The sequence below is a fragment of the Simochromis diagramma genome, unplaced genomic scaffold (assembly GCF_900408965.1).
Source record: "Simochromis diagramma unplaced genomic scaffold, fSimDia1.1 OVJJ01000603.1, whole genome shotgun sequence".
Lineage (NCBI taxonomy): Eukaryota > Metazoa > Chordata > Actinopteri > Cichliformes > Cichlidae > Simochromis > Simochromis diagramma.
In genome coordinates, this window is record NW_024387414.1 from 3,146,268 (window position 1) to 3,170,162 (window position 23,895).

The window sequence follows — 23,895 nt, forward strand, 5'->3', positions numbered from 1 at the left end:
AGAGTGGCTCAAAGAAGGTGGGCAAGAAGAAGATGATTTGACTAGATTAATGATGACGGTGCTGAGGCTGACAGCGTGAGAAAGAGGTAGTGATGTAAAGAACAGAAAAATAGACTAACACCCAGGAAAGTAGTCAGACGATTGATTACAGATCGTCCTTACTGAACTTACAGAAATGCTTTATATTAGGTTAACTGGTGATTCCACATTGGCTGGCAGGTATAGAAAGCATATTGAATAAAGCACTATATGAATATGTCGTTATGTTTGGTCAGACGTGTAGTCTAATGCAGCGGTCTCCAACCTTTTTGGCGCCACGGACCGGTTTATGCCCGACAAGATTTTCACGGACCGGCCTTTAAGGTGTCGCGGATAAATACAACAAAATAAAACTAGTACCGGCACCGAAAAAAAGAAGATTTATTCGTAACACACTGAAAAGACCCAGGAAAACCGAGTAAACGATAAAAACCGATAAAAACCTGAAAACCAGACATATCACACCTGAGCCTCAACTTTCGTGGCCCGGTACCAAACGACTCATGGACCGGTACCGGTCCGAGGCCCGGGGGTTGGGGACCGCTGTTGTATAGTATACACAGTATAGTATAATAGAATACAACGATATACTTGACATCACCATGTTTAACCAAACAGTACGAGTACAGAATATTACAATTGCTTCCCTTTGTTATGCTTTTACGTTTTAATAAAGATGGTAGTTTTATTCACTTTTATTTGCCGGGTTTTCATTTGATGCCATTAATATGTTTCTTCTTTTCTTCTTCGCTCTGCACATATACTGGCACTAAATGTCGGACAATGCCCTTCACATAGACATGAGAGTCCAACGCTTGTTGAAGTCAGTTCATACTTTATTTACACGGAAAGAAACTGTGGTCAAACACCTGTGATTACACACACTATAAATATTACACAGATCATCAAATACAGACCTTGCTCACTGCCTAGTTAAGTCAAATCATTGGTAGTACGTTGCTAATGTGGAGTAATTGTCCATAAACATGTGTTATTGTCTTTCATGCACACACATTCATCACATCCAAATGGTCATTTCTGTTCTTTGTCCCCTAAAAGAAAGGAAACACAAAGTTTGACTGTGGACCAAAGCTGAACGAGCTTCATTAATTATTAATACATTTTTAATGAATCAGACCTAATTTCATAACGTGAGACACACAAACAAACACCAGATGTTATAAATGTCATTTGAATCGGGATAAATATTCAGATTTCATGTTTTCAAAGGTTCGAAAAGGTTGCCAATGAATAAAAAACACTGAATTATAAAAAAACTGAAATTATAATCTGAACCAGCACAATTATTATAAATAGATAAATAATTTTACACCATTAAAACTGAAATACAGATTTAAAGGTTTTATTTAAGTAATTAATTAATTTTTGTAAGAACAAATTGCAGAATTATTTATTATATTTTAAATATAATTACATTTTTTAACTGATCTGGTTACTTTAAACTCACATGTCTTTCTTTTAGACTCTCGGTCAGTCCAAACAAAATGAATGAAAATATGAAAAATGTAAACGTTTATGTATATTTCGTTTGTATACTGTATGATATGATGACAGTTTACATTTTCAAACTGAAAGATTTCAGGTTGCGTTAATGGTCTGAAAAAATTCTTCTTATTTAAAAAAAAGCAACAACAAAAAAAACATAAAAGTATGAAAGTTTCAAAATTTTCGATAAAAAAACCAACACATCACAAAATGTTTTTTTTATATTAAGTTTAAAGCTTAAAACAATATCATCTGAAATATCTTTACAGTTTCTGATGAGTCTCTTGTTTTCTTGTGAATAAATCCTCCAATCACGCGCCGTCTTGTTTTCATGTGACCTGCCTGCAGCAGATCCACTCAGACAAAGCTTTCCCTCATTTACTGCTAGATAAGCACCCTGAGCGTCATTTATCTTGGCCCTTCATATGTTGGTGGTGGAGTGTGTGGTGGAGAAGTTTTCCATGCGAAAACGAACCACGTTTTCTGTGGGCGGCGGCGGGTACAGGAAGTAGCAGGTAAAGACCTTGCGACAAGCTTTGCGGAAGTTCTCAGACAGGAAGGCGTACAGGATGGGGTTAACACAGGAGTTTCCATAGGACAGGCAGTGGGACACGAGGCGGAAGACATAGGTCGCCTGGGTCAGGGGGAAAGTGCCGAACTCCGCCCACATGACGATGATGTGGTGGGGCATCCAGCAGATAGTGAAGACAGTGACGACCAGGAGGACCGTCTGAGCCGTCTGCAGGGAGACATAACATATGTGTGAATCTACAGGATGTAGTCGTACAGTATATCAGCACGCCCCTGTATACTCCAGCAGTAATCTCCTAAACTTCTAAATACTTCACCAGTGCTCCACCATCACCATCACTCAGCCAGTGACTTCTCCAACACTCCACATAGTCCACAAACACTCCCTAATCACTTTACAAATACTCTCCGAGCTCCCCACACATACTAAACCAAAACTCCATAAACAATGTGAATTCACTTTCCAAACACTTAGAAATATGCCCGACAAATATTGACCAAACACTCCTCAAAGATTCCTCAAATCTCCATTAATATTCCTCAGTATTATCCTCTAAAGTCCACCACCGCCACCACTCAAAGTAATCCTGTTATTCTTTCCTTATTTTCTGTATATACTTTTTCAGTGGCGGATGTTCATATTAAACATGGAAAAATATTTGAATGATGAGGCCAAAATATGTACAACTAATCTCCGCGAGCCAGGAGGTAAATGGACTTATATAGCATTGTTCTACTCTGAGCCAATAACAAGCCACTTCACCCATTTACACAAATATTCAGACAGCACTTTCTTGTTATCACACACTCCAATGGATGCATCAGCGGTAATTTGGAGTTTGGCATTTTTCCCATTGATGCTTCAACTTGAGGACTGGAGGAGTCAGCCATCGTCAACCCGCCACTTCCAGCTCAGGCTTCAGACTGCTCTGCACACTCACTTTCAGACAGGGTTTTTCTTCTATTGGATCTGCATGATGTCCTAGAGGGAGAATATTGCTAAAATGCCATCTCGGGCACATGCCTCTGACTGTGACCACGGCAGGCTGACTCACCTGTGGTTCAAAACCCTTTGTGAGGTGCAGCCAATCAGAGGAATTTTGACTTAAAGTGAATGATAAACTGCAAGAGCAGGGCAGCATAATTGCAGAATAAAATACCAAATCAAATCTATCAGAGTCCATGAATAAATGAATGAATGTGCTAGAAATTAGAATAATTGGTCCCCTTTTAAATGCTCATTAACTACAGTATGTTACCATTATATCTGTGAATCACTAGAATCACATTATTTTCCATATTTTTGTCTTTATTTTAATGCAGAGCTTTTCTCTCTTAGTTTATTCTTTTCAGTTCTCAGAAATCTTATTTTTGGTGCGATTATTGCAAAGCAGACAATAACCACTCCAACTGCACCTCCCTGAGCCTGTTTTTTCCTGTTAAAATTCAATTCAGTTCAATTTTATTTACACAGCACCAAATCACAACAACAGTCGCCTCAAGGCGCTTTATATTGTAAGGTAGACCCTACAATAATACATACAGAGAAAAAACCCAACAATCATATGACCCCCTATGAGCAAGCACTTTGGCGACAGTGGGAAGGAAAAACTCCCTTTTAACAGGAAGAAACCTCCGGCAGAACCAGGCTCAGGGAGGGGCGGGGCCATCTGCTGCGACCGGTTGGGGTGACAGAAGGAAGACAGGATGAAAGACGTGCTGTGGAAGGGAGTTTTTCCTTCCAACTGTCACCAAGAACTTGTCTGATTGTTGGCGGTTTCTCTGTATTATCGTAGGATCTCTACGTTACAATATAAAACTGAAATTTAGGCTCCATATGACCATAACCAGCGAAAAAGTAACCCAAGATAGATCAAAGATCCCTCTGCATCATCACGAGCGCATTACACTCAAACTCACCTGTCACCACTCATCCTGCTGGCTCCCCAGCTTATATTCCAGTGGCCCACGATCACTCTTTGTCAGACTGTTTTTGTGTGTTTGTCACAGTTATCTGCCTAGAGTTTTTTCGGTACTTTTTTAGACTAACTCATCGTCAGCCCTTCTCTTATCATCCCAGTCTGTTTTGGGACTTTGAGTTTCCTCAGCTGTGATAGTTTATTTAAAATATCTTTTTGAAACATACCAAAGACCTAAATATTGTTTCATGAACTATTTCTTAATCTGTACTTTACCCGTAAGATGGTAATGGCTATTTATTTTACCTTTCATGTTTTATGTTATCTCTTGTTACTGTAGTCACTTGGAAACTAATGGAGATCTGAGTTTGTCCTTTTTTGAGAAGCAAGATTCAAACCGCGTGATGTTTCCAAGGGTCACAGGGTTAAGTGTGAATTAACTGTGTAAGGTCCACATTACAAAACCGTAAGCTATCGCAAGTCTTGGCAATCACTGGACAGTAAATGCATCTTCTAGCTACCGAAAAATCCTAAACAAAAGTTTGTTTCTTTGTTTTTTAAAAATAAAAATCTCCAAACTTGGGGCAAGGAGATGATAACTATTAATTATTAACTGTCAGAAGGCAGGTCTGGACTTCAAAGACTCGGCCGATAATGCAGACACCGATCCTGCTCCACTTCACCTGCACTCGGTAAACACATCAGTTAACAGAGTGTCGCTGTTTTACTGGTGAAATACTTCACAGCAGAAACTGAACATAGGCCTGATTATAAATGGAGCTTTAACAAGCTGTTCTCAAAGAATATCTGCATTTCTTGTAAATCTTTGGCAATGAAGAACTGACTTTAAAAAAATGAAAGTAATAACAGAAAAAGTAATAACTCATCCCCAGACACTTCATCCTGAAATATATATGAGTTCAGTGTTTGTCTTAACAGCTTCAAACCAATTTTTTTGTTGTCATATTTTTACCGTGACTCATCTCCAAAGTCAGCACATCACATTTCCGCCCACAACCCTGGAACCGCACATTTATCCATACTCAGTTCATGTCAATATTTAATCTAATTAAAAAGCCTCTTCTCCCACACAGGCAGCTGCCATTTCACACTTCAACTCGGCAACAAAAGCTTCTCAGCTCTCATTTATTAAGCTTTCGCTCTCCCAAAAGTCCTCACTGCTTTGTCCCAGTTATGTCTGATTTTTTTAAATGTGTTCACACTCACTTCGTATCCCGTCTGCAAAGATTCTTTCATTACGCGCTCATGAAAATGTTCACTTGACTTGATTTCTACAAGTGTCCTGACCGTTCACAGTTTCCATGCTCTTTTCCATAAAAGGGTTGTTTTGTTCTTGTTGGCTCTCACAAAGTCTAATCCTGTTACAGACAGCACTTCATTCATCCTCCAAACTAAAGCACACCACTAATGTTTACATGGCTACACTTTCAGAAAATGTTGCAAATTTCAAGTTGCAAAAAAACAAACATTCGCTAAAGTGTCATCTTCTTCCCAGAAAAACTCCCACGTGTCCTAAAATATTCTCATGTTGTAACCTCTGTCTGAGAGACCCAAAAATATTTGTTATGCTTGTTTTTAACGTCTGTCATACTGTATATATACTATTACATTTGAAGATGATCATAACAAACATGGCCAAAGTACTCCCTGAGAGCCAGAAGCTCAGGCTTCAGACTGCTTTGTTTCCACTCCCACCTGCTGTCAATGAGGGCGGATATCTCTAATATGATCATCTCAGGCACACAGCTGTTCCTTTTTTGTTTGTTTGAAAGAAGCACCAGTTAAAGGGAGCTAAAGCATCTTTTTTCAGACAGAAGATGACCTGAAAGCCTGAATTAAGGCCCAGTGTAACATTCAAGGATTACTTTGAACTGTAAATCAAGCAAAGCTGATGTAGCCAAGACTAAAACTGTGGAGCCTTTGCGACTTTTGTGGGTTTAAGACTAGACTGACGCAAAAGCAGGTGAGTGTGTTAGCTGATGGACAATGATAAAATACGCAGGGCTTTATAATCCAAACAGAGCGGCCGACAGGTGATAGATGACAGTCTGTCCACTTCAGACGTACAAACAGACTCTGAGCGCTGAAAGCAATCCAGCTACGCTCACTTTTACAATTTCCACAACTGAGTCTCACAAAAATAAAATTTCTCTCAGGTGAAGGACGGTGCTGGGCATCATCATGAGCAGGTTTCAGTTGTAGATTACAAATGTATTAAGCAGGTTTAATATGTCTTCATTTCTCTGGATGATATCAGTTTGTTTTGTTTTATCCATACGGGCAGTTCAAAAATGGCCTCTGCTCATGTCCAAGGATCCATCTGCCTAGGTTCTCTGAGCCAATCGGCTCATAGTTCCTGTCCTTTAAATATGCTGTGATCCGTCGCTGCCTTTCAGCTCATTCACAGATCGTAAATCCACCTCAATCTCCACCTCAGTCAGCTTGTCTCGACAAAAGTGCCCATTGCTTCGTCCGGGATTGATGTTCCTTTTCATCAGAATTCAATCAGAAACATTTACATGTTACACTGAATTTTGTTATCTCTCGGCTGAATCCTGGGTTTCAAACATCTTCAAACATTAACTAATTTTATATTTGAGCATTACAAGATGTATTCACTCGTATATTTAACTTCTCCTCCATCACCATCAGGAGGCATCTGAGCCCAGCAAACCAAGCAGAGTCCTGATTTGAATATCACTGAATCAAAGCCAGCGCTAAACCTGAAAATCTCTTGAAGACATGGAGACAGAGTAACTCCATAGAGGCTGCGAGACCCTTACAAGAAGTAGGAGCCAGCTGATGAAGGTGTACTGTGGGGATCTGTTGTTGATTTAAAAGTTCACACAGCGAACACTGATTCGATTTAGTTTTTTCTCTCTTTACTGCACAAAGATCAATAAAACTATTCATCCTCAGGACTGTGGGCAGATGAAACTGACCAGCGACCGAGACGTCTGCGTTTCATTGTATGAGACTGAAGATAACAGCTGACTGCGTGTCTGACAGCGAGGCTGGAAATGGAAAAAAGCATGTCCTCCGAGATGATCTCAGTTCCAAAGTAATCATGCCGGGTCTTCTTGTTTTTTGAACTCTTGTGTTGAAATCATTGTTTTTTGCAGCTAAATCTGCGTCGTAAAATTTTACTGCAGTCTTACGTGAAGAGATGAGACTCAGCACTCAACCCGAACATCTGCTGAAACATTATACTGTTTATATGGAAACAATCTCTCTGTTTCCAGCTGCATTAAAGATTCCACGACCTTTCTAAAAGGTTGTACAGTTAAGAAGCCACATGTCCACTGCATGCTCAGCGTCTGAATATGGACACACTGGATTCTATTTTAAAGAGCTGTTGGACTAATGTATTTTTCTTTATAACAGTAACCCTGGCAAGTTAAGAGCAACAGATCAGACTCACTAATGCCACCGACAGACAAAACTGCACTAAACAGTGCCCAGATGGAAAATCTCAGCTGATTGCTTAATATGGAGTTGAGGACTTTTCCAAGAAATATTTTGAAAAGGTTGTTTGGTGTGCTAACCACTGCAGCATGCTTGCCTCACAGCAAGAAGGCCCTGAGTTCAATTCCACCATCAGGTCAGGATCTTTCTGTGTGGAGGTTGCATGTTTTCCCCGTGTTTGCGGGAGGTCTCTCTGGGTACTCTGGCTTCCTCCCACAGTCCAAAGAAATGCAGTTAGTGGGGTTCACATCTAAATTGCCCATAGATGTGAATGTGAATGCAAATGGCTGTCCGTCTGCGACAGACTGGTGACCTGCCCAGTGTGTACCCGAAGACAGCTGGGATAGGCTCCAGCGCCCCCGCGACCCTGAATCGGACAAGCGGAAGAGGATGGACGGATGGATTCTGTTCCACAGGTCCTCTTATTTCATAAGTTGATGCAAATATTTGTAAATTCAAACAAACTAATGCAGTCCGGATGGAAAGCACTGAAAGGTGCCAAGTTTCCAGCCCCTTATTTAATTTCAAACATAATAAATTCACAGGTGTTGTTTAGTCATACGATGCGTTGTTATATTTTATTACATGGTTTTATTGTCTTTCTTGTTTGTGTGAATTCATATGATGTTTCTGCTCTCACACTTTAATCAAGTGTGTTATCTAACCATGTCACACCAGCATAAAACCTTGCACAAATATTGTAACAGGAAAGAACTGATGAAACATTTCTTGGTTTATTTATGCCTATTTTGGGTGTTTTGCATATTTCTGACCACATATTGTGTGTGTGTGTGTGTGTGTGTGTGTGTGTGTGTGTGTGTGTGTGTGTGTGTGTGTGTGTGTGTGTTTACATCATATGTGTGCAGTGCTGGGGAGTAACAGAATACATGTACCAGCGTTACGTATTTAAAATACAAAATATGAGTAACTGTATTCTGTTACACTTACCATTTAAAAAGGTGGTAATCAGAATACAGTTACTTTGTTGAAATAAATTGAATACACGGCGGCCATCTCCGGTTTAATATGTTAGCTTAAGCCCTCTCTATGCCTTCTCCAATTGTGGTGATTAAATGCAGTTGGCTGCAGGTTTAGCTCAGTTGGATGAGCATACGGTCATATATCACATGCCTGAGAGTAGCAAGCCCGGGTTCGAGTACGACCCATGGCCCTTTTTTTTAATGGGTTGGGTCAGTTACACAATGGACCCAGAGCCAGCAGTGCACGGGCAGACCCGCAGCCCGCACAGCCGGTCCAGCTGCTGGGCCAGATGCTTGCGGAGATCATGGCGATGCATAAAGATACAGAGAGCAGAGATTGACAAACTTCAGTACCCAGCCAAGAGCCAGACCCAGGCATCGGAGAGAATGGATGGGGCAACTGTGCACCCCCTCTCTAAGGGGTGTCTAAAAAGTAGTACTGAAAGCTATCTATATCTGAGGCCTTAGAAGCTTCTATCCCTCTGGTATACCATAGAGATAGAATCTAGGACAATAAACCAGATGTTCTCCACTGAACCATCCAAGGTAGGGGAACAGTATGAGAACAGCCCCACTACGGCTGGAGACAGAGCAATACTGCAAGAGCATCTGGGAGGAGGACGCAACCCAACATGAACGAGAAATCAGTTCACTGATACACACCACAAGGAGGTACAGCAACCACATCAGAATGTCATTCGGACTACAGATGTGTAGTCAGATGGTAACAGAGAGAAGGAAGGTAGCCAGAACTGAGGGGATTGCACTACCAGGAATTTACACTACAGACATCGAGGGCAGCTGCAAGTGCCTGGGAATAGGAAAATGAAGACCATGAAGAGGCCACAAGGAAAGTCGCACCCACCAAAATCCTGCAGAGAATAATGCAACTTCTGAGGAGTGACCCATAGGGGAAGAACACGACCCAGGCAATCAACACCTACGCCAGGGGTGGGCAACTCCAGGCCTCGAGGGCCAGTGTCCCTGCAGGTTTTATATGTGTCCTTGAACCAACACACCTGATTTAAATGGCTAAATTAGCTCCTCAACATGTCCTGAAGTTCTCCAGAGGCCTGGTAACGAACTAATCATGTGATTCAGGTGTGCTGACCCAAGGTGAGATCTAAAACCTGCAGGACACCGGCCCTCGAGGCCTGGAACTGCCCACCCCTGACCTACGCCCTGCTGGTGATCAGGTACCCTGCTGGGATAGTCAGCTATCCAAGCTGGCCAGCCACTGACATCAAGGCAAAAAAGATTTTCCCCATACATGGAGGGTTTCATCAAAAGTCCCCTGAGACTGTATGGTAAGCGTAAAAAAGATGGCCAAGGACTAGTGAGGGTCAAAACCACTATGCAGGATGAAACAACAAAGATCCATAAGTACAACAGAAAGATGGCCACAATTGATAGTATGCTTGGTGAATATCTCAGACAGGAGAAACCCAAGAAAAAAGAGGAGCAAGAAGACGAACCATCATGGAAGGACAGGCCCCTGCACATGCCGTGCAGGGGCCTGTCCTTCCATGATGGACAGGCAGAGAAAGAAGGTGAGGGGGAGAGGCAACCGTGGGGTGGGTGGTGCCAGACCAGAGCGAAAAGGAGAAATACACGTCTCAAGAGTGACGCTGAAAACTAGTTCATGCATTCATTACTTCCAGGCTGGACGACTGTAATTCATTATTATCAGGAAGTCCTAAAAGCTCGCTGAAAAGCCTTCAGCTAATCCAAAATGCTGCAGCAAGAGTCCTGACAGGGACTAGAAAGAGAGAGCAGATTTCTCCTGTATTGGCTTCCTGTTAAATCCAGAATTGAATTCAAAATCCTGCTCCTCACATACAAGGGTTTAAATAATCAGGCTCCATCTTATCTTAATGACCTTGTAGTACCATATCACCCTATTAGAGCACTTCGCTCTCACACTGCAGGCCTGAGTGTTGTTCCTAGAGTATTTAAAAGTAGAATGGGAGGCAGAGCCTTCAGTTTTCAGGCCCCTTCAGGCTGCAATAGGTGTAGGCTGCCGGGGGATTCCCATGATGCATTGAGTATTTTCCTTATCCAGTCACCTTTCCCACTCACTATGTGTTAATAGACCTCTCTGCATTGAATCATATCTGGTATTAATCTCTGTCTCTCTTCCACAGCATGTCTTTATCCTGTCTTCCTTCTCTCACCCCAGCCAATCGCAGCAGATGGCCCCGCCCCTCCCTGAGCCTGGTTCTCCTGGAGGTTTCTTCCTGTTAAAAGGGAGTTTTTCCTTCCCACTGTCACCAAAGTGCTTGCTCAAAAGGGGTCATATGATTGTTGGGTTTTTCTCTGTATATTATTGTAGGGTCTGCTTTACAATATAAAGCAATTTGAGGCGACTGTTGTTGTGATTTGGTGCTGTATAAATAAAATTGAATTGAACTGAAAAACTGAAAAAGTCATGTACTACCAGAGACTTGGAAGAGAGAGACCTAATGTTTTATATTCCACATTTCACTGTTTTACTCTGTGGTGCAGATGTGGATACTGTATTAGTCTTTCTTTGTAATTTTTCATGTTTATCTTGCTTTTTGCAAATTTCAAGTTTGCATTTTTGGTGTTTGGGAGCTGACACAGTTTCTAAGGGGATGGGATTTTAGGGGGATAACAGGAGGAGAAAGGCTGCAGAGAGAATGTAAGACTGTAACTCTGCTTCCTGGTCCCAACTCTGAATAGTCACATTTCAGGGGATTTAATAACTTTGGCCAGATTTTTATAAATGAGAGCTGCTCCATCCAAAGTGTGATGGATGCTGTCTTTCCTAACAAGACCAGGTTTCCTCCAGAAAGTTTCGCAATTATCTATAAAGCCCACATCGTTTTATGGACACCACTAAGCCAGCAATTTAAGGAGAACATGCGGCTAAACATGTCGCTCCAGGTCTGATTGGGGATGGAACAAGAGAAAACTAAAGAGTCCAACATTGTTTTTTCAAAACACTGACAGGACCTTTGTCAAGCGGTAAGTTTCCATGAACCAGCGAGGAGGCGAGCGGCAGCAGACCGAAGGACCAACAGCAGAGCAGCACAGTGCCAAACATCCTGCTGCTGGCAGGCAAAAGAAGAAGAAAAACCTGCACCACAACTCCCACAATCCTCAGTTTCTCCAACAAGAGTCTCTGAAAGGAGGAAACAGACACAGGCTTCAGTTTACCTGAAAGAGGGGGAACGCCAAAACTTCCAAGTCACATTTTTTATTCATTCTCTGCATTCAAAAACCTTCATTAGTTGATACAAAGACAACTAACGTGTGTGAAATTTTCTACCAAACAAGATTTGGATTTGGAGCTTGTTGGAATAAGTTTGATAACTTTGATTCACTGGTTAGATGTGATCTGATCCCACATTAAATACATAATTTAAACTAACCTGCTGGTTTATGAATTTCTCTTTTTTTCAGTACATAAATCTAAGTTTGTAGTCATAAATTTCAGCACCAGGTGTTTTTTTTTCTCCCTCAGATAAGAACCAACAGATTATTATTCTTATGTATAACTGAAGTGGGTAACATCTGTTGAAATTTCCACTCTGAATAAAGAAGGATTATTTCAAAGTCTAAACCTTGGAGAAAAAAAAACAAATTAAATATTGTTCAGTAAAATATTTAAATACATCTCCGTTTCTTTCTTAGCAATAACACACAGTAGATGTTTTCATTAAGCACACTGTCAGTTACATCATATATATATATATATATATGATATATATAAATAAAAGATTAGTCAATGGTGATGTAAATCTTTATTTTTAGCCTCAGTTAAGGAGTTCTTTCACTCCTTTACAGTGAATCAGCTGCATGTGTAAATGTCATGGTCCCTCACATTGGAAAATCAAACTTAGCTCTTTGTCAGCATCACCTGTTAAAACTCCCACTGTCCAGATAAGATGTAACCACCCTGGTTCCATCCAATCACATCACACTCCTGCTGTATAAAAGCTCCTCCAATAGGTTGCCCTGACATGATCTAGCCATGGCCTTCCTGTGGATCCTCTCCTGCCTCGCCTTCATTGGCACCGCCTACGGTGAGACAAACTCTTTAAGGTTATAGCTCATTGGGTGAAGCATGTTGTAAGTTGTCTTTTTTCGAAGCAGTGACGGATATATTGTCATTTATTCTCCTTTTTTTCCATTTTAATGACTCGTTTATTGACTCACGTTAAGAATTACATGCAAAGAAAGAAAAAGTAGAAGACGGTATAAAAACAAATGTTCAAGAATGGGGAAATCAAAGCGTTATATCAGTTTAATCACATAATGCAACATGATATGAAAATACAATAAAACTTTAACTGTGGCAAAAGTAGCTCTCTCTCTAAAAAAAATAGGGGAAAAAAACATTAAGATGGATTAAACAATCTGGTCCAGCTGAGAGATCTGTGTGGCGTATATGTGTCATTATGTTTTAAGCAGATCAGCATTAGAGAGAAACATTTGTTTAATTTTACAGTTAGTGCCAATGTTACAGTTACATGAATTTTATTTTCGTTAATGGCATAATCCTGATGTTCTGATGTCACCAGGGTGCGGAGTTCCCGCCATCCGTCCTGTCATCACCGGTTACGCCCGCATTGTGAACGGTGAGGAGGCAGTGCCTCACTCCTGGCCCTGGCAGGTGTCCCTCCAGGTAAATGAAGAAACAAAGACGCTGTCACAGCTCACCACACAATCAGATGGAAATGTCTAACCGTTGATGTTCATTTTGCTGTAACAGGACTACACCGGCTTCCATTTCTGTGGTGGTTCTCTCATCAATGAGAACTGGGTGGTGACAGCTGCTCACTGCACCATCAGGTAACTTTAAGCTGGTTTTGAAGACTGAAAACTCCAATTAAGACATAGAGTCATGTTTGATGAGGAGAATCCTTGTTTAGAGGGCATTGCTGTGTATCTGGGGTAGAATAAAACTAAGTAAAGACAGTTTTCAGGTAATGTGGTGATCTCAGAAATGCCCACATGCTTCTGTTCTTTTCTGTGCAGGACCTCCGACCGTGTGATCCTTGGAGAGCACGACCGTTCCTCCAATGCCGAGAACATCCAGACCCTGGCTCCCGGCAAGGTGGGTGAAACACTGCATCAGCTTTCATCGTGCAGCTACATGTCAGGGTTTGTTGGCCGCTCATAACGATGTCACTTCCCAACAGGTGTTCAGGCACCCCAACTACAACAGTTACACCATCAACAACGACATCACACTCATCAAGCTGGCCACCCCTGCCCAACTGGGCACACGTGTTTCCCCAGTTTGTGTGGCCGAGACTTCTGACAACTTCCCCGGAGGCTTGAAGTGTGTGACCACTGGCTGGGGTCTGACCCGCTACAACGGTAAGAGCTCACCCACCTGTTATTCTTTGTTATTATGTCCTCGTAGACACTGATCGGTTAAACAATTATTAGATAGACATATACGTGGGTTGGGACTGTAATGAGACCACCAGGTGGAGCTTTAACAGTTGTGCTAAAACACAAGGAATGATAGAGCATGATAAAAAAGTCTCTAATGTCTGATGTGTTTGTGTGTGTGTTGCAGCTGGCAACACACCACCCCGTCTGCAGCAGGCTGCCCTGCCCCTGCTGACCAACACTAACTGCCAGTCTTACTGGGGCAGCCAAGTCACTGATCTGATGATCTGCGCTGGAGCCTCCGGAGTCTCCTCCTGCATGGTGAGTGGGACCTCCATCAATTACAGAAGCACTGATCCTGAGCTTCTTATATTGTGTTAAAAATCCATGTGTTATTTTTCAGGGTGACTCTGGTGGTCCTCTGGTCTGTGAGAAATCTGGAGCCTGGACTCTGGTTGGTATTGTGTCCTGGGGAAGCTCAACTTGCTCTACCTCCACTCCTGCAGTCTATGCCCGTGTCACCAAGCTGCGTGCCTGGATCGACCAGACCATCGCTGCCAACTGAGCATGTCACATATGAGAGGTTTCAGCACCAAGCTAGTCCTCAATAAAACACAGAAACAATGAAAATGACCTGCTCGAGAACGTGTCTTTTTCTCCTTAATATTCATCTTCATGTTTTTATTATGTGACCAGACAAATTATCACAACTATTAAAGAAACATTATTAATGTATTCATTGACAAAAATGGACAAATGACCCAACATAAACTCTTCTGTAGAAATTCATTTTAAGACATCGAGCATTCGGTGAATGAAATGTGTTGAACTCGAGAAGAGTTTTGTCACGTTGGACTTGTCTGGTGTTCCTCAGTGCCAGAATCAGGTTGGCCTAGCCATACATAAATCCTGGAAGCAGCGAATAAAAACTATTTTTTATGGTAAAAAACCAAATATTTTATGCTCCTTAATTGATAAAGAAACACACGTTAATATGAATGAGATATAGTTAAGAGTTATGATTGTGGGCATCACTTTTTGACTTCCTTACAAGATTAAAGCACAATCCACACATAGATTTCTTTGTCTTTCTTCATTCAGTAATTCATATACATCTACACACACACATATATATAATATATATATATATATATATATATATACATATATAGATAGATATATAGAGATGTGTTTTCACATCTTCAGGTTACACTGATATGATTACACACACTGTCCTCATCAGTTATTTATTACAGCACATTTAATGCGACACAAAACAAAAAGATCACAGATCATATTTGCTGTATGAGTCCCTGCCATCGCTCCTCATCACAGCAGCTGGTTATCAGGTGCGTCTTGGGGGGCACACGTGGCCAACTCGGCGGCAGTAGCAGATGGCGTTGAAGAAGCGGCAGTAGCAGGTGTCACAGGGATCACAGCAGGGAAGCGGGTAGCCCAAACAGGACTGCTGGTGAGGGATGCAGCGACGAGGTGAACGCATGGCCCGACCCTGCAGCTGTAAGGCTGCAGACGTGTCCTGCAAACATAAACGCAGCAAGCAGATGAATTCACTTTGTTAAGGTAAACCTGTTAACAAGGAGTCACGAGGTAAAGAGTAAACTGCTGGTTTAAATGTTGCACCTCATCATAGGAGCCTGTATCCATCAAAAAATGATCTTCTACAGAGTCCACAGGGAGGAGGGCAGGCTCGTGCATGCGGTCAGGTACTTGGCTTCTTTCTGCAAATCAGAAAACACAGCAGAATGTATTTTGCATTTTTTTTGCTTACCGTAATCCATTGTGTTTAATCTGCTGTATGTGAAAAATCAATTTCAAAATACTTCAAAATAACTGCAGTCAAATGTAAAAGATTGGCCTTACTAGATGTGATGTAAAAAAAAAAAAAATAGGGACAAAATAGAAAACTACATGTTCAGAGTTCTACTTTTTCTATCTATAAATATTCATGCTTCCACTGTTAAACGGATTAATCCTGCCAACCCTGGTGTGTTGGAGAGACAGTGGTTGGAGCTCTCTGAATGAAGAGATGTTACTGACCGATTTCAGATAGGAAGGAGGTTTCAGTGCGACGTCCAGCGACAGGACCTTCATCGAGCGGTAAGTTTCCATGAACCAGCGAGGAGGCGAGCGGCAGCAGACCGAAGGACCAACAGCAGAGCAGCACAGTGCCAAACATCCTGCTGCTGGCAGACAAAAGAAGAAGAAAAACCTGCACCACAACTCCCACAATCCTCAGTTTCTCCAACAAGAGCCTCTGAAAGGAGGAAACAGACACAGGCTTCAGTTTACCTGAAAGAGGGGGAACGCCAAAACTTCCAAGTCACATTTTTTATTCATTCTCTGCATTCAAAAACCTTCATTAGTTGATACAAAGACAACTAACGTGTGAAATTTTCTACCAAACAAGTTTTGGATTTGGAGCTTGTTGGAATAAGTTTGATAACAGATATGATCTGATCCCACGTGAAATAAACTAACCTGCTGGTTTGTGAATTTCTCTTTATTTTCAGCACATAAGTTTGAGTATGTTAGTTGTAAATTTCAGCACCAAGTGTTTCTTTTTTCAGATTAGAACCAGCAGAGTATTATTCTTATGCATAACCAAATCTGTTGAAATTTCCACACTGAGCAGATTGCAAACCTTGGAGGAAAACAAATTAAATATTGTTCTGTAAAATATTAAATTACATCTCCCTTTCTTCCTTAGCAATAACCCACAGCACTGGTTTTAATCACTTTCCTGTATGATGAAAACAAGTCATGCATAAAGCAAGGAGAGATTCTCATTAAGCACATTGTCATTTACATCCACAGTGAAGCTCGTCAGCAGTTAAAAACAAAATCATTCCTGCTGGGTTTCATTAGTGGTGCAAAGGACATTTAGTACTAGGCTGCATAGTTCCACTTTGTTTTATTAAAATAATTTTACACTGCTGAATTTGACTTTTTATTAAACTTATTTTTTAAATTATCAAAAACACAACTGTAATAACAAAAAGATAACTGTGGGTGTTTATTTCTACAACAAAATTGTATCCCTGGAAAAAATCTCTTTTACAGCATAATATTCCTGTTATTGTCACTAATACACCAGAAGGCTTAAATAAAACTTCAGTTTTAATCATAAATAAAATCTTATTTACTTCCTACATAAACTGAATCAGAAGAGAACCAGACGGAGATGTGACTCACCTGTTGCTGTGACTCTTCACTGTGACTCTCTGAGATGACGAGGGGCAATTTAAAGACCCCTGGACAGGAAGAAGGTCACATGACCCACAGGTTTGGTATGGAATGGCACCCGCTGTGCATGTGCATCATCCCGCGACCTTGCAGAGATACATCAAATGGAGCATGATGGAAGCTCTAAGGCTAATTTAAACTATACGTGAGACTGTATAGCAGGGGGTTGGGGCATCTATTAGTATGGTGATTATGTCGTAAAGGTCACTTCTGTCTATTTTCATCTATATACGACAAAAACAAATGAGGAATATATCAAAAACTGGACAGACAGTTGAGTGTCTAATAGAAAACACAATATTCTTCTTTGTGGAAACTATTTATTTGATCTTTTTCTTTATTTTCTAGCACAAAATCAGAGCAAATATCACCTCAGGGTACTTAGTCTTGTAAGATAGAAAGACTGGCAGCGGGCTGTTTTACAGAGGGAAACCCAGATACTGCCTGGGTAAAGGTAAAAACTCCCTTTTAATAAGAAGAAATCTTTAATAAAACCAGTTGTGGGGAATGTGAAAAAGACAAGGAGACAACAGAAAGGCAAAACAAACAAAAAAGCAGAGGCTAGTAACCGCAGATACGACAGATGAGCCCTGGAGCCAGAGATATCTGCAGCAAGGAAAAGGAAGAGCGAGGTCAGAGAGAGCAACACATGAACACAGAATCACCGTGTTACTGAAACACAGTAATCCTGCAGAAGCAGCAGCAGATGTGACACTTCAGGTCTGCAGAACCAGTTTTAGAAGCGTGTGTTCAGGAAACCTTCTTCTCCCACTCGGAGTAGATTTGTGCTCCACCTCAACTCTGAGAAGACCTAAGGTCCTCAGCGTTGGGCAGATGACCCAGTACGGATCTCCCTGCTCAAACTCTTCCCTGGTGTGATTTTTTTGATTCTTTTTTGTCGTTATTTTTGAGATATTTGGTACCTTTGTTAGCAGAATAGATGACAGAGGAGGATATAAAGGCAGGCTAGGTTCTTGTCCAGCCTGAAATGTTTTCACATAGTGGTTTAACTGAATTTGGTCTTCTTTTTTCTTACCAGCCCAGAGTGGTAAATGAACTGATCTAGGAAACAGGACCGATTGATTCGATAAGCCTGCGTGAGTTCAAATAAAAATAAAAAAAATTAACTATGTGGATAAAAAAAGTAAATTGTAAATTTATTCAATGTGCCTTTATTTTGTTCCTTAATCAGTAAAAGTAGTCGTGTTTGCCTCTGTGCTGTCAGTTATGATCTGAGTGCTCATTAGAGCTCGGTACACTCAGTAATAATCCTCTCAGGGTGCTTTAATGGAGAACATTAGATCAGCTGCTTCCTTCATGTTTCTTCTATTATTGTCAATCTGCTGCTTTGATTAGACTTCCTCCTCCTCATCCTCTGTCTGCCAACATGCTGCCAATTCTTTGAATAGTGACACACTGTTGACATCATCGCCGCACTCAGTACAAATGAGATCGGACGCAGCTGCAGTTGCACATAGCATCTGCGCTCAGAATCAACTGATTACAGCCCATCAGCAGGAAATGGACTTAATAAACATGTTTGTCTTCACATACTTCCTGCTTCAGCCTGAACTCTTACCACAGTCATGTGTGGGTTCTGTTTCTTTCATGTGATCATCTGCAACAATGACCTCAATAATTTGACCTATAAACGTGCAATTTTGAACATTTATATACGATATAATACAACTACATACAATTTAAACAATTTTAATATTTGCATAATCTGATTATGTTAACACTGTGACAGTGTTGCATAACTACTTGCACTTCTAAACAGGTGCAAGTAATAAAGCGAGCGTCCATAGCACTCGCTTTATTCTATTATTTTTTATGATTAGAGGTTTTTTTATGTTTTTTTTAGTTAGTTGTTTATTTAGTTGTGTTAAAGGGAACTCGCAAAGTAAGAATTTCATCGCAGCTTAACATTTGTGTTTTGCGGTGTATGTGACAATAAACTTCTTGAATCTTGAATATATACAGGTCAATGACATGTATCCATGTGTAAAAGTGACTGTAATTACTAAACATTTCATGAAATAGCTTCTTGAATTAAAACTGAACTTCAATCATGTCTTGGTTTATTTAAAATGTGCTGTGGCAAAATAGAGGCCAAATTAAATTTTATTTATATAGTGCCAAATCACAACAAAAGTTGCCTCAATAATACAGAGAAAACACCAACAATCAGATGACCTGTTATGAGCAAGCACTTTGGCGACAGTGGGGAAAAAACTTCCTTTTAACAGGAAGAAACCTCTGGCAAAACCAGACTCAGGGAGGCTGGGGGTGAGGGGAAGGAGACGGGACAAAAACACACTGTGGAAAAGAGCCGGAGATTAATAATAACCAATGATTAAATGCAGAGAGGTGTATAAACCCATATAGAGTGAAGAAGAAACACTCAGTAGCAGTCTACACTTATTGCAGTTGTCCCGAACTCGAAGATATTGAGGAGGAAAACAAAACAACACTGGTCCCGAAGAGTCTGGTCAAGCAATGATTTTATTGAACACACGCGCAGGGAGATGGATATTGCATACAATCAGCATAGATCTCCACCCAAAAATACACAAGCAATTGCTTTTATAATGTCAGGGTTTGACACCCCTTCTCGCGTTTTTGCATCTTAAGAACATTATTTGCATTTTTTACAGACAACGATCAATTTTAAGAGATAAATGCAGACACCGAAGTTCCCCTCCCTAGCATCTTCGTCCAAATATGGCGATGAATCCAGGCCCTGAAGGTCCCCAGGGACTTGTCTTCTTTTTGACACATCTTCTGTCACCTGTTACTAAGCGAACTGAAGAAGCTTCTCGGATGAGAGGTGAAACGTCTTCAAGCAACTTAAAGAAGTCCAGACGCTTTTCTTTGCAAGCTCCTTTGACTCAAACGCCACAGGTTGCTGAATAGTTTCAGGCCTTTGCTCAGGCCTGTTTCTAGATTATATGTACTATATGTGTTTTGTAAGCGTGTATGCAGTTTTAACCTTCTATAGCTCCAAGTCACTTACACAATAGATCGCCCGGACATCGCGCTGAACGAGGTTTATGACCTTTCCTTAATTGACTGAGCTTTAACTCTTTAATAAGCACAAAATGTGCGTATACAATTATTATGGCTGCCCCTGTAATAAAAGGTTAATGTAAAGCCAGCAGGTTTAATAACCATCTTAATGCAATGTCAATGCTGTAGATTATATTGTTAATGCAATATTAATGCTGCAGGATATATTGTAGCTGTAAAATAATTTCTTTAATTAATTCACAAGACAAATGACAAGAACTATGTAATTGTCCAAAAACTTATGGACCTCCGTGTATTTGTTCTCCTTTTGCCGTAGGTTCTATTTTCCACCAGTGTGTCACGCATCATCTAGCAGGTGTTTCATGTTAAGGTGCAGGCAAACATTACACTGACAAATGATGACGATTTTATTTTTATAGCACATTTCATTACATATACACTCAATGTGCTTAACACAGAAAATGGAGATGTGCAGGTTTACAATGCGGGGAAAACACAGAGCAGGACAAATCAACACCTACTGACTTTAGCCTGTGTGAATAAAAAGGCTTTGCGTGTGTTAATAAAGTGCTTCACAACTGTGAACAGATGTAGAAAATAAACCACATCTGGCAAGTTTAAGCGACTAAGGCTGAAAAAACTGCAGACAGCTCAAAGTGTGCGGTTCCAAAGATAACATCTTAATGCTTCAATTGAAAAGACTACCAGTAAAAGACTATGCAGCATACCTTGATAGATATATGACCTGGTGGTAAATACGCTAAAGGGTTACCTAGGCAACCAGAGCCATGGATGTCTGCTAGTGTCCAACTGTCAGCAACAAACTGATGTGTGGAGAGCAAATTGCTTGCTGTGGTGCAGCCTAAATCCAGCCACATCATAGACTGTATATAAAGGATAGACACAGCTTCAGCTTCAGCCTGCACTCTTTCCAATGGCCAGCAGGGGGTGGCTTCAAAAAGAAGTCAAACTGCAAAGAAGATATGATCCAGTCACGCTTGATTTGTGACTTCACTAAACACTTTTTTGATGAAATGATAGTCTCAGTTGCTACTTTTGCTCACTTACTGAACGTAATCTGATGCTTACTTTGTAAATTAGAATAGAATAATGGTGTTTAAAAAGTAATAAGGTGAAGCACATTATGCCACTAATGGACAAGTTGCTACATATATTTTTATGGGCACGTGGTGTCCCATTTCAAAATCCCAACAGGGTAACCGTGAAAATGCTCAGCCCGAGATTTCACTTTAACTTGATCACGTCCAACTTTTATATACAGTCTATGCACCAAAAGCATTTTAGAAATAAGCTTCCAGACCAAGCATTCAAATCAACTTTAGCATCGCAGGCAGGAGGGCCGAGCTGTTTTCTGTTTTGTCTGATTAGTTCAATTCACTTTTGACCTCACAGTATCCATCTCCCTCTATCATCAAGGCACAGCGTTGGTTATTTCGGGGCTATAAATCTATACATATTTGCAAATCATTCATTTAAAAAAATAATCAAAAATATTATTGTTTTTATTGTAACATAATTAGGTGGATATTTATAGTTTCTTTTAAATATCAGTCTGAGTCCCAGAGCCTGAACCTGTTAACTGTTTATTCTGCAGATGCACTTAAGTTTCATTTTATTGTTTGTGGTTTGGACACTTTCGGTTCACCGCTGTCAGAAAATCAGTGATCCGTATCACTATATTCTCTCCACCGATCTTATAAACTGCAGCGCTGTGCACAATGACAGCAGTGGCTCTGTGCTGCTAACACACTGTTGGGGTGCCTTGCTTTAAAAATATTATTCTTGTTCAAGAAAGTTTTTATGAGCATTGCATTACTACAGTCACTGTAATTGGAGACCCGAGTGCTGATATTACACACAGTGCGTCCTCGGAGACTTGAAACACAAAGAATCTTTTCTTTCACAAACCAGGTCGAGGAGAAATCACACACACACCCCTCCAGCTCTGACTCACTCTCACCTGACTGATTGATCGATGCTCTCCTTCTCACACACGCACTGGTTTCTCACACAGACGGAGCTAATCGACCAGGCAGAGCAGTCGAGCTCGGAAGCTGTCAGACTTGAATAGCTGTCATCAGCTGAGCCGGAAATCAGGGGAAAGCTGACGGTGGCCCTGTATTTGGGTCCATCCCGGAGCTTTCGGTCATGGTTTTCGAGTCTCTGGTCAGCGACCTGCTCAATAGGTTCATCGGAGACTACGTGGAGAATCTCGACAAGTCTCAGCTCAAGATCGGGATCTGGGGAGGTGGGTTCTGCAGCTAGCTAGGAACTGTCTGTTGTACACGCATCCGAGCCAGACTCCGTTCGAAAATTTCTAAATTTAGTGCTCGCGTCTTTTTGCACAACTTGACAAGTATAATTAAATTGTCTGAACACATACTGTAAAGCGATAGAGTTTATTGATAATATCGGCATCAATTTAAGCTGTAATTTAGTATGTGTTCTGGTGAAATTTTAACTTTCGTTAAAGCTTCGTCTGGTGTTTGGGCTACACCTCCACAGCGAAGTAGAAGGGAAGCTACTGAGTGCTGTGGTTGAATATTAATTTTTGCTGACTGGGGATGCTTTAAGTTTGTTAAATGTTCGCCGAACTAAAGAGTGACTCACAGCGAGCGAAATAAACACGGACATTTGAGTGTTTTCACGTCCAGCTTTCACAGCGACTCGTTGTTATTGAATTACCGGATATTACAACGAGGTCAGGCGCTGGAGGGGGACTGAACTTTGCAGCCCGCAGACGGACCCTCAGCCCGCTGCACATGTCCTGGTGTTTGGGCCTCATCCAGATACCAGATCAGTCAGCGTGAAGTGGCGCTGAAGTTAAAGTGACACACAGAAGGTGCATTCAGTTAATTCAGTTAACCTGCAGCTTATCAGACACACACTGCAGCACGTCTGCGGTTAAGCCATTATCATCAGCATGGTTATTTTTGTCACTGCTACACAGACTGATTAAATGCTTGCACTTAAACATATTAAAATGATGTTACAGCAAAGCCACGGCTGGAAATTTAATTGAATAGTCTTTCATGAGGAAGTTAACTGGGACTCATTAACCTTTTAATGTCTGTTACTTGTGCAATATAACAAGCAAACATCCTCAAGTTAGTTAGCCTTTGTGTACATGTTCAAACCAGTTTCAGTAAAAGCTCCAGGACATTACATGTCAGTAATATGTGAACATGGCAGGAGTGTAACATGTGGTCATTGTGCTGCCGCCTGTCTGGCTACATTCCTGCTTCCTAATGTTTCCTCATATCTGTAAACATGCTTCTGGCACACATGAGAAGGAAGCTTCTCTCCACTAATCAAATACTGGCTTAGCTGCTTATGGAAAATCACCTGAAGGATTTCACATCCAGGTGGATCCTGGGCAGGTTTATCGATAAAACTGCTGTAGCAAAATCAGGCTGATACACCCGAGTATTTGTATCAGAATGAGTTTAAAGTTTTACCTTAATTTTGCCAAATGAAGCATTTAAAGGGATACGTGTGAAACATATGATTCTTTTGTAAACACACAATCAGATATGCTGACTCCCATTCTTCTTCTGATTTCTTACAGGAAATGTTGTCCTTGAGAACCTGCGAGTTAAAGAAAATGCTCTGGTAAGTCCCAAACCTCACACACTGACACATGCAGCCTGTGGTTTAGTGTGATGATTTTATAGAGTGGTCTGAGCTTTTAATGTGAAGGAGTCTGTTTTTGGCCTTTGTACTCTGCTTGGTTGTCACATGGTGTTGTGATG

The 23,895-nt window shown here is 41.0% G+C and overlaps 3 protein-coding genes across 3 annotated transcripts in view; 2 read left to right on the forward strand and 1 right to left on the reverse strand.

Moving 5' to 3' along the window:
- Positions 1 to 271: 271 nt before the first annotated feature.
- Positions 272 to 14,461, forward strand: LOC120721413 (chymotrypsin A-like). Its single transcript, XM_040011724.1, has 8 exons — positions 272 to 282; positions 12,425 to 12,510; positions 13,009 to 13,112; positions 13,200 to 13,279; positions 13,466 to 13,544; positions 13,630 to 13,810; positions 14,016 to 14,149; positions 14,232 to 14,461. Exons 2-8 carry the CDS (start codon positions 12,459 to 12,461, stop codon positions 14,391 to 14,393), a joined length of 792 nt encoding a protein of 263 aa, XP_039867658.1. The 5' UTR covers positions 272 to 282; positions 12,425 to 12,458; the 3' UTR covers positions 14,394 to 14,461.
- Positions 14,462 to 14,871: 410 nt separating this feature from the next.
- Positions 14,872 to 16,093, reverse strand: LOC120721414 (agouti related neuropeptide). The gene is made up of 3 exons (XM_040011725.1): positions 15,887 to 16,093; positions 15,470 to 15,567; positions 14,872 to 15,365 (listed from the first exon to the last, which is right to left on the reverse strand). The coding sequence occupies exons 1-3, from the start codon at positions 16,023 to 16,025 to the stop codon at positions 15,174 to 15,176; spliced, it is 429 nt and encodes a 142-aa protein (XP_039867659.1). The 5' UTR covers positions 16,026 to 16,093; the 3' UTR covers positions 14,872 to 15,173.
- Positions 16,094 to 22,085: 5,992 nt separating this feature from the next.
- Positions 22,086 to 23,895, forward strand: part of LOC120721257 (vacuolar protein sorting-associated protein 13C-like) — a 54,545-nt gene continuing 52,735 nt past the window's right edge. Inside the window, 2 exon segments of the mRNA XM_040011456.1 lie at positions 22,086 to 22,391; positions 23,712 to 23,755. Of these exon segments, the coding sequence (XP_039867390.1) occupies positions 22,292 to 22,391; positions 23,712 to 23,755 (144 nt within the window). The 5' untranslated portion in view covers positions 22,086 to 22,291.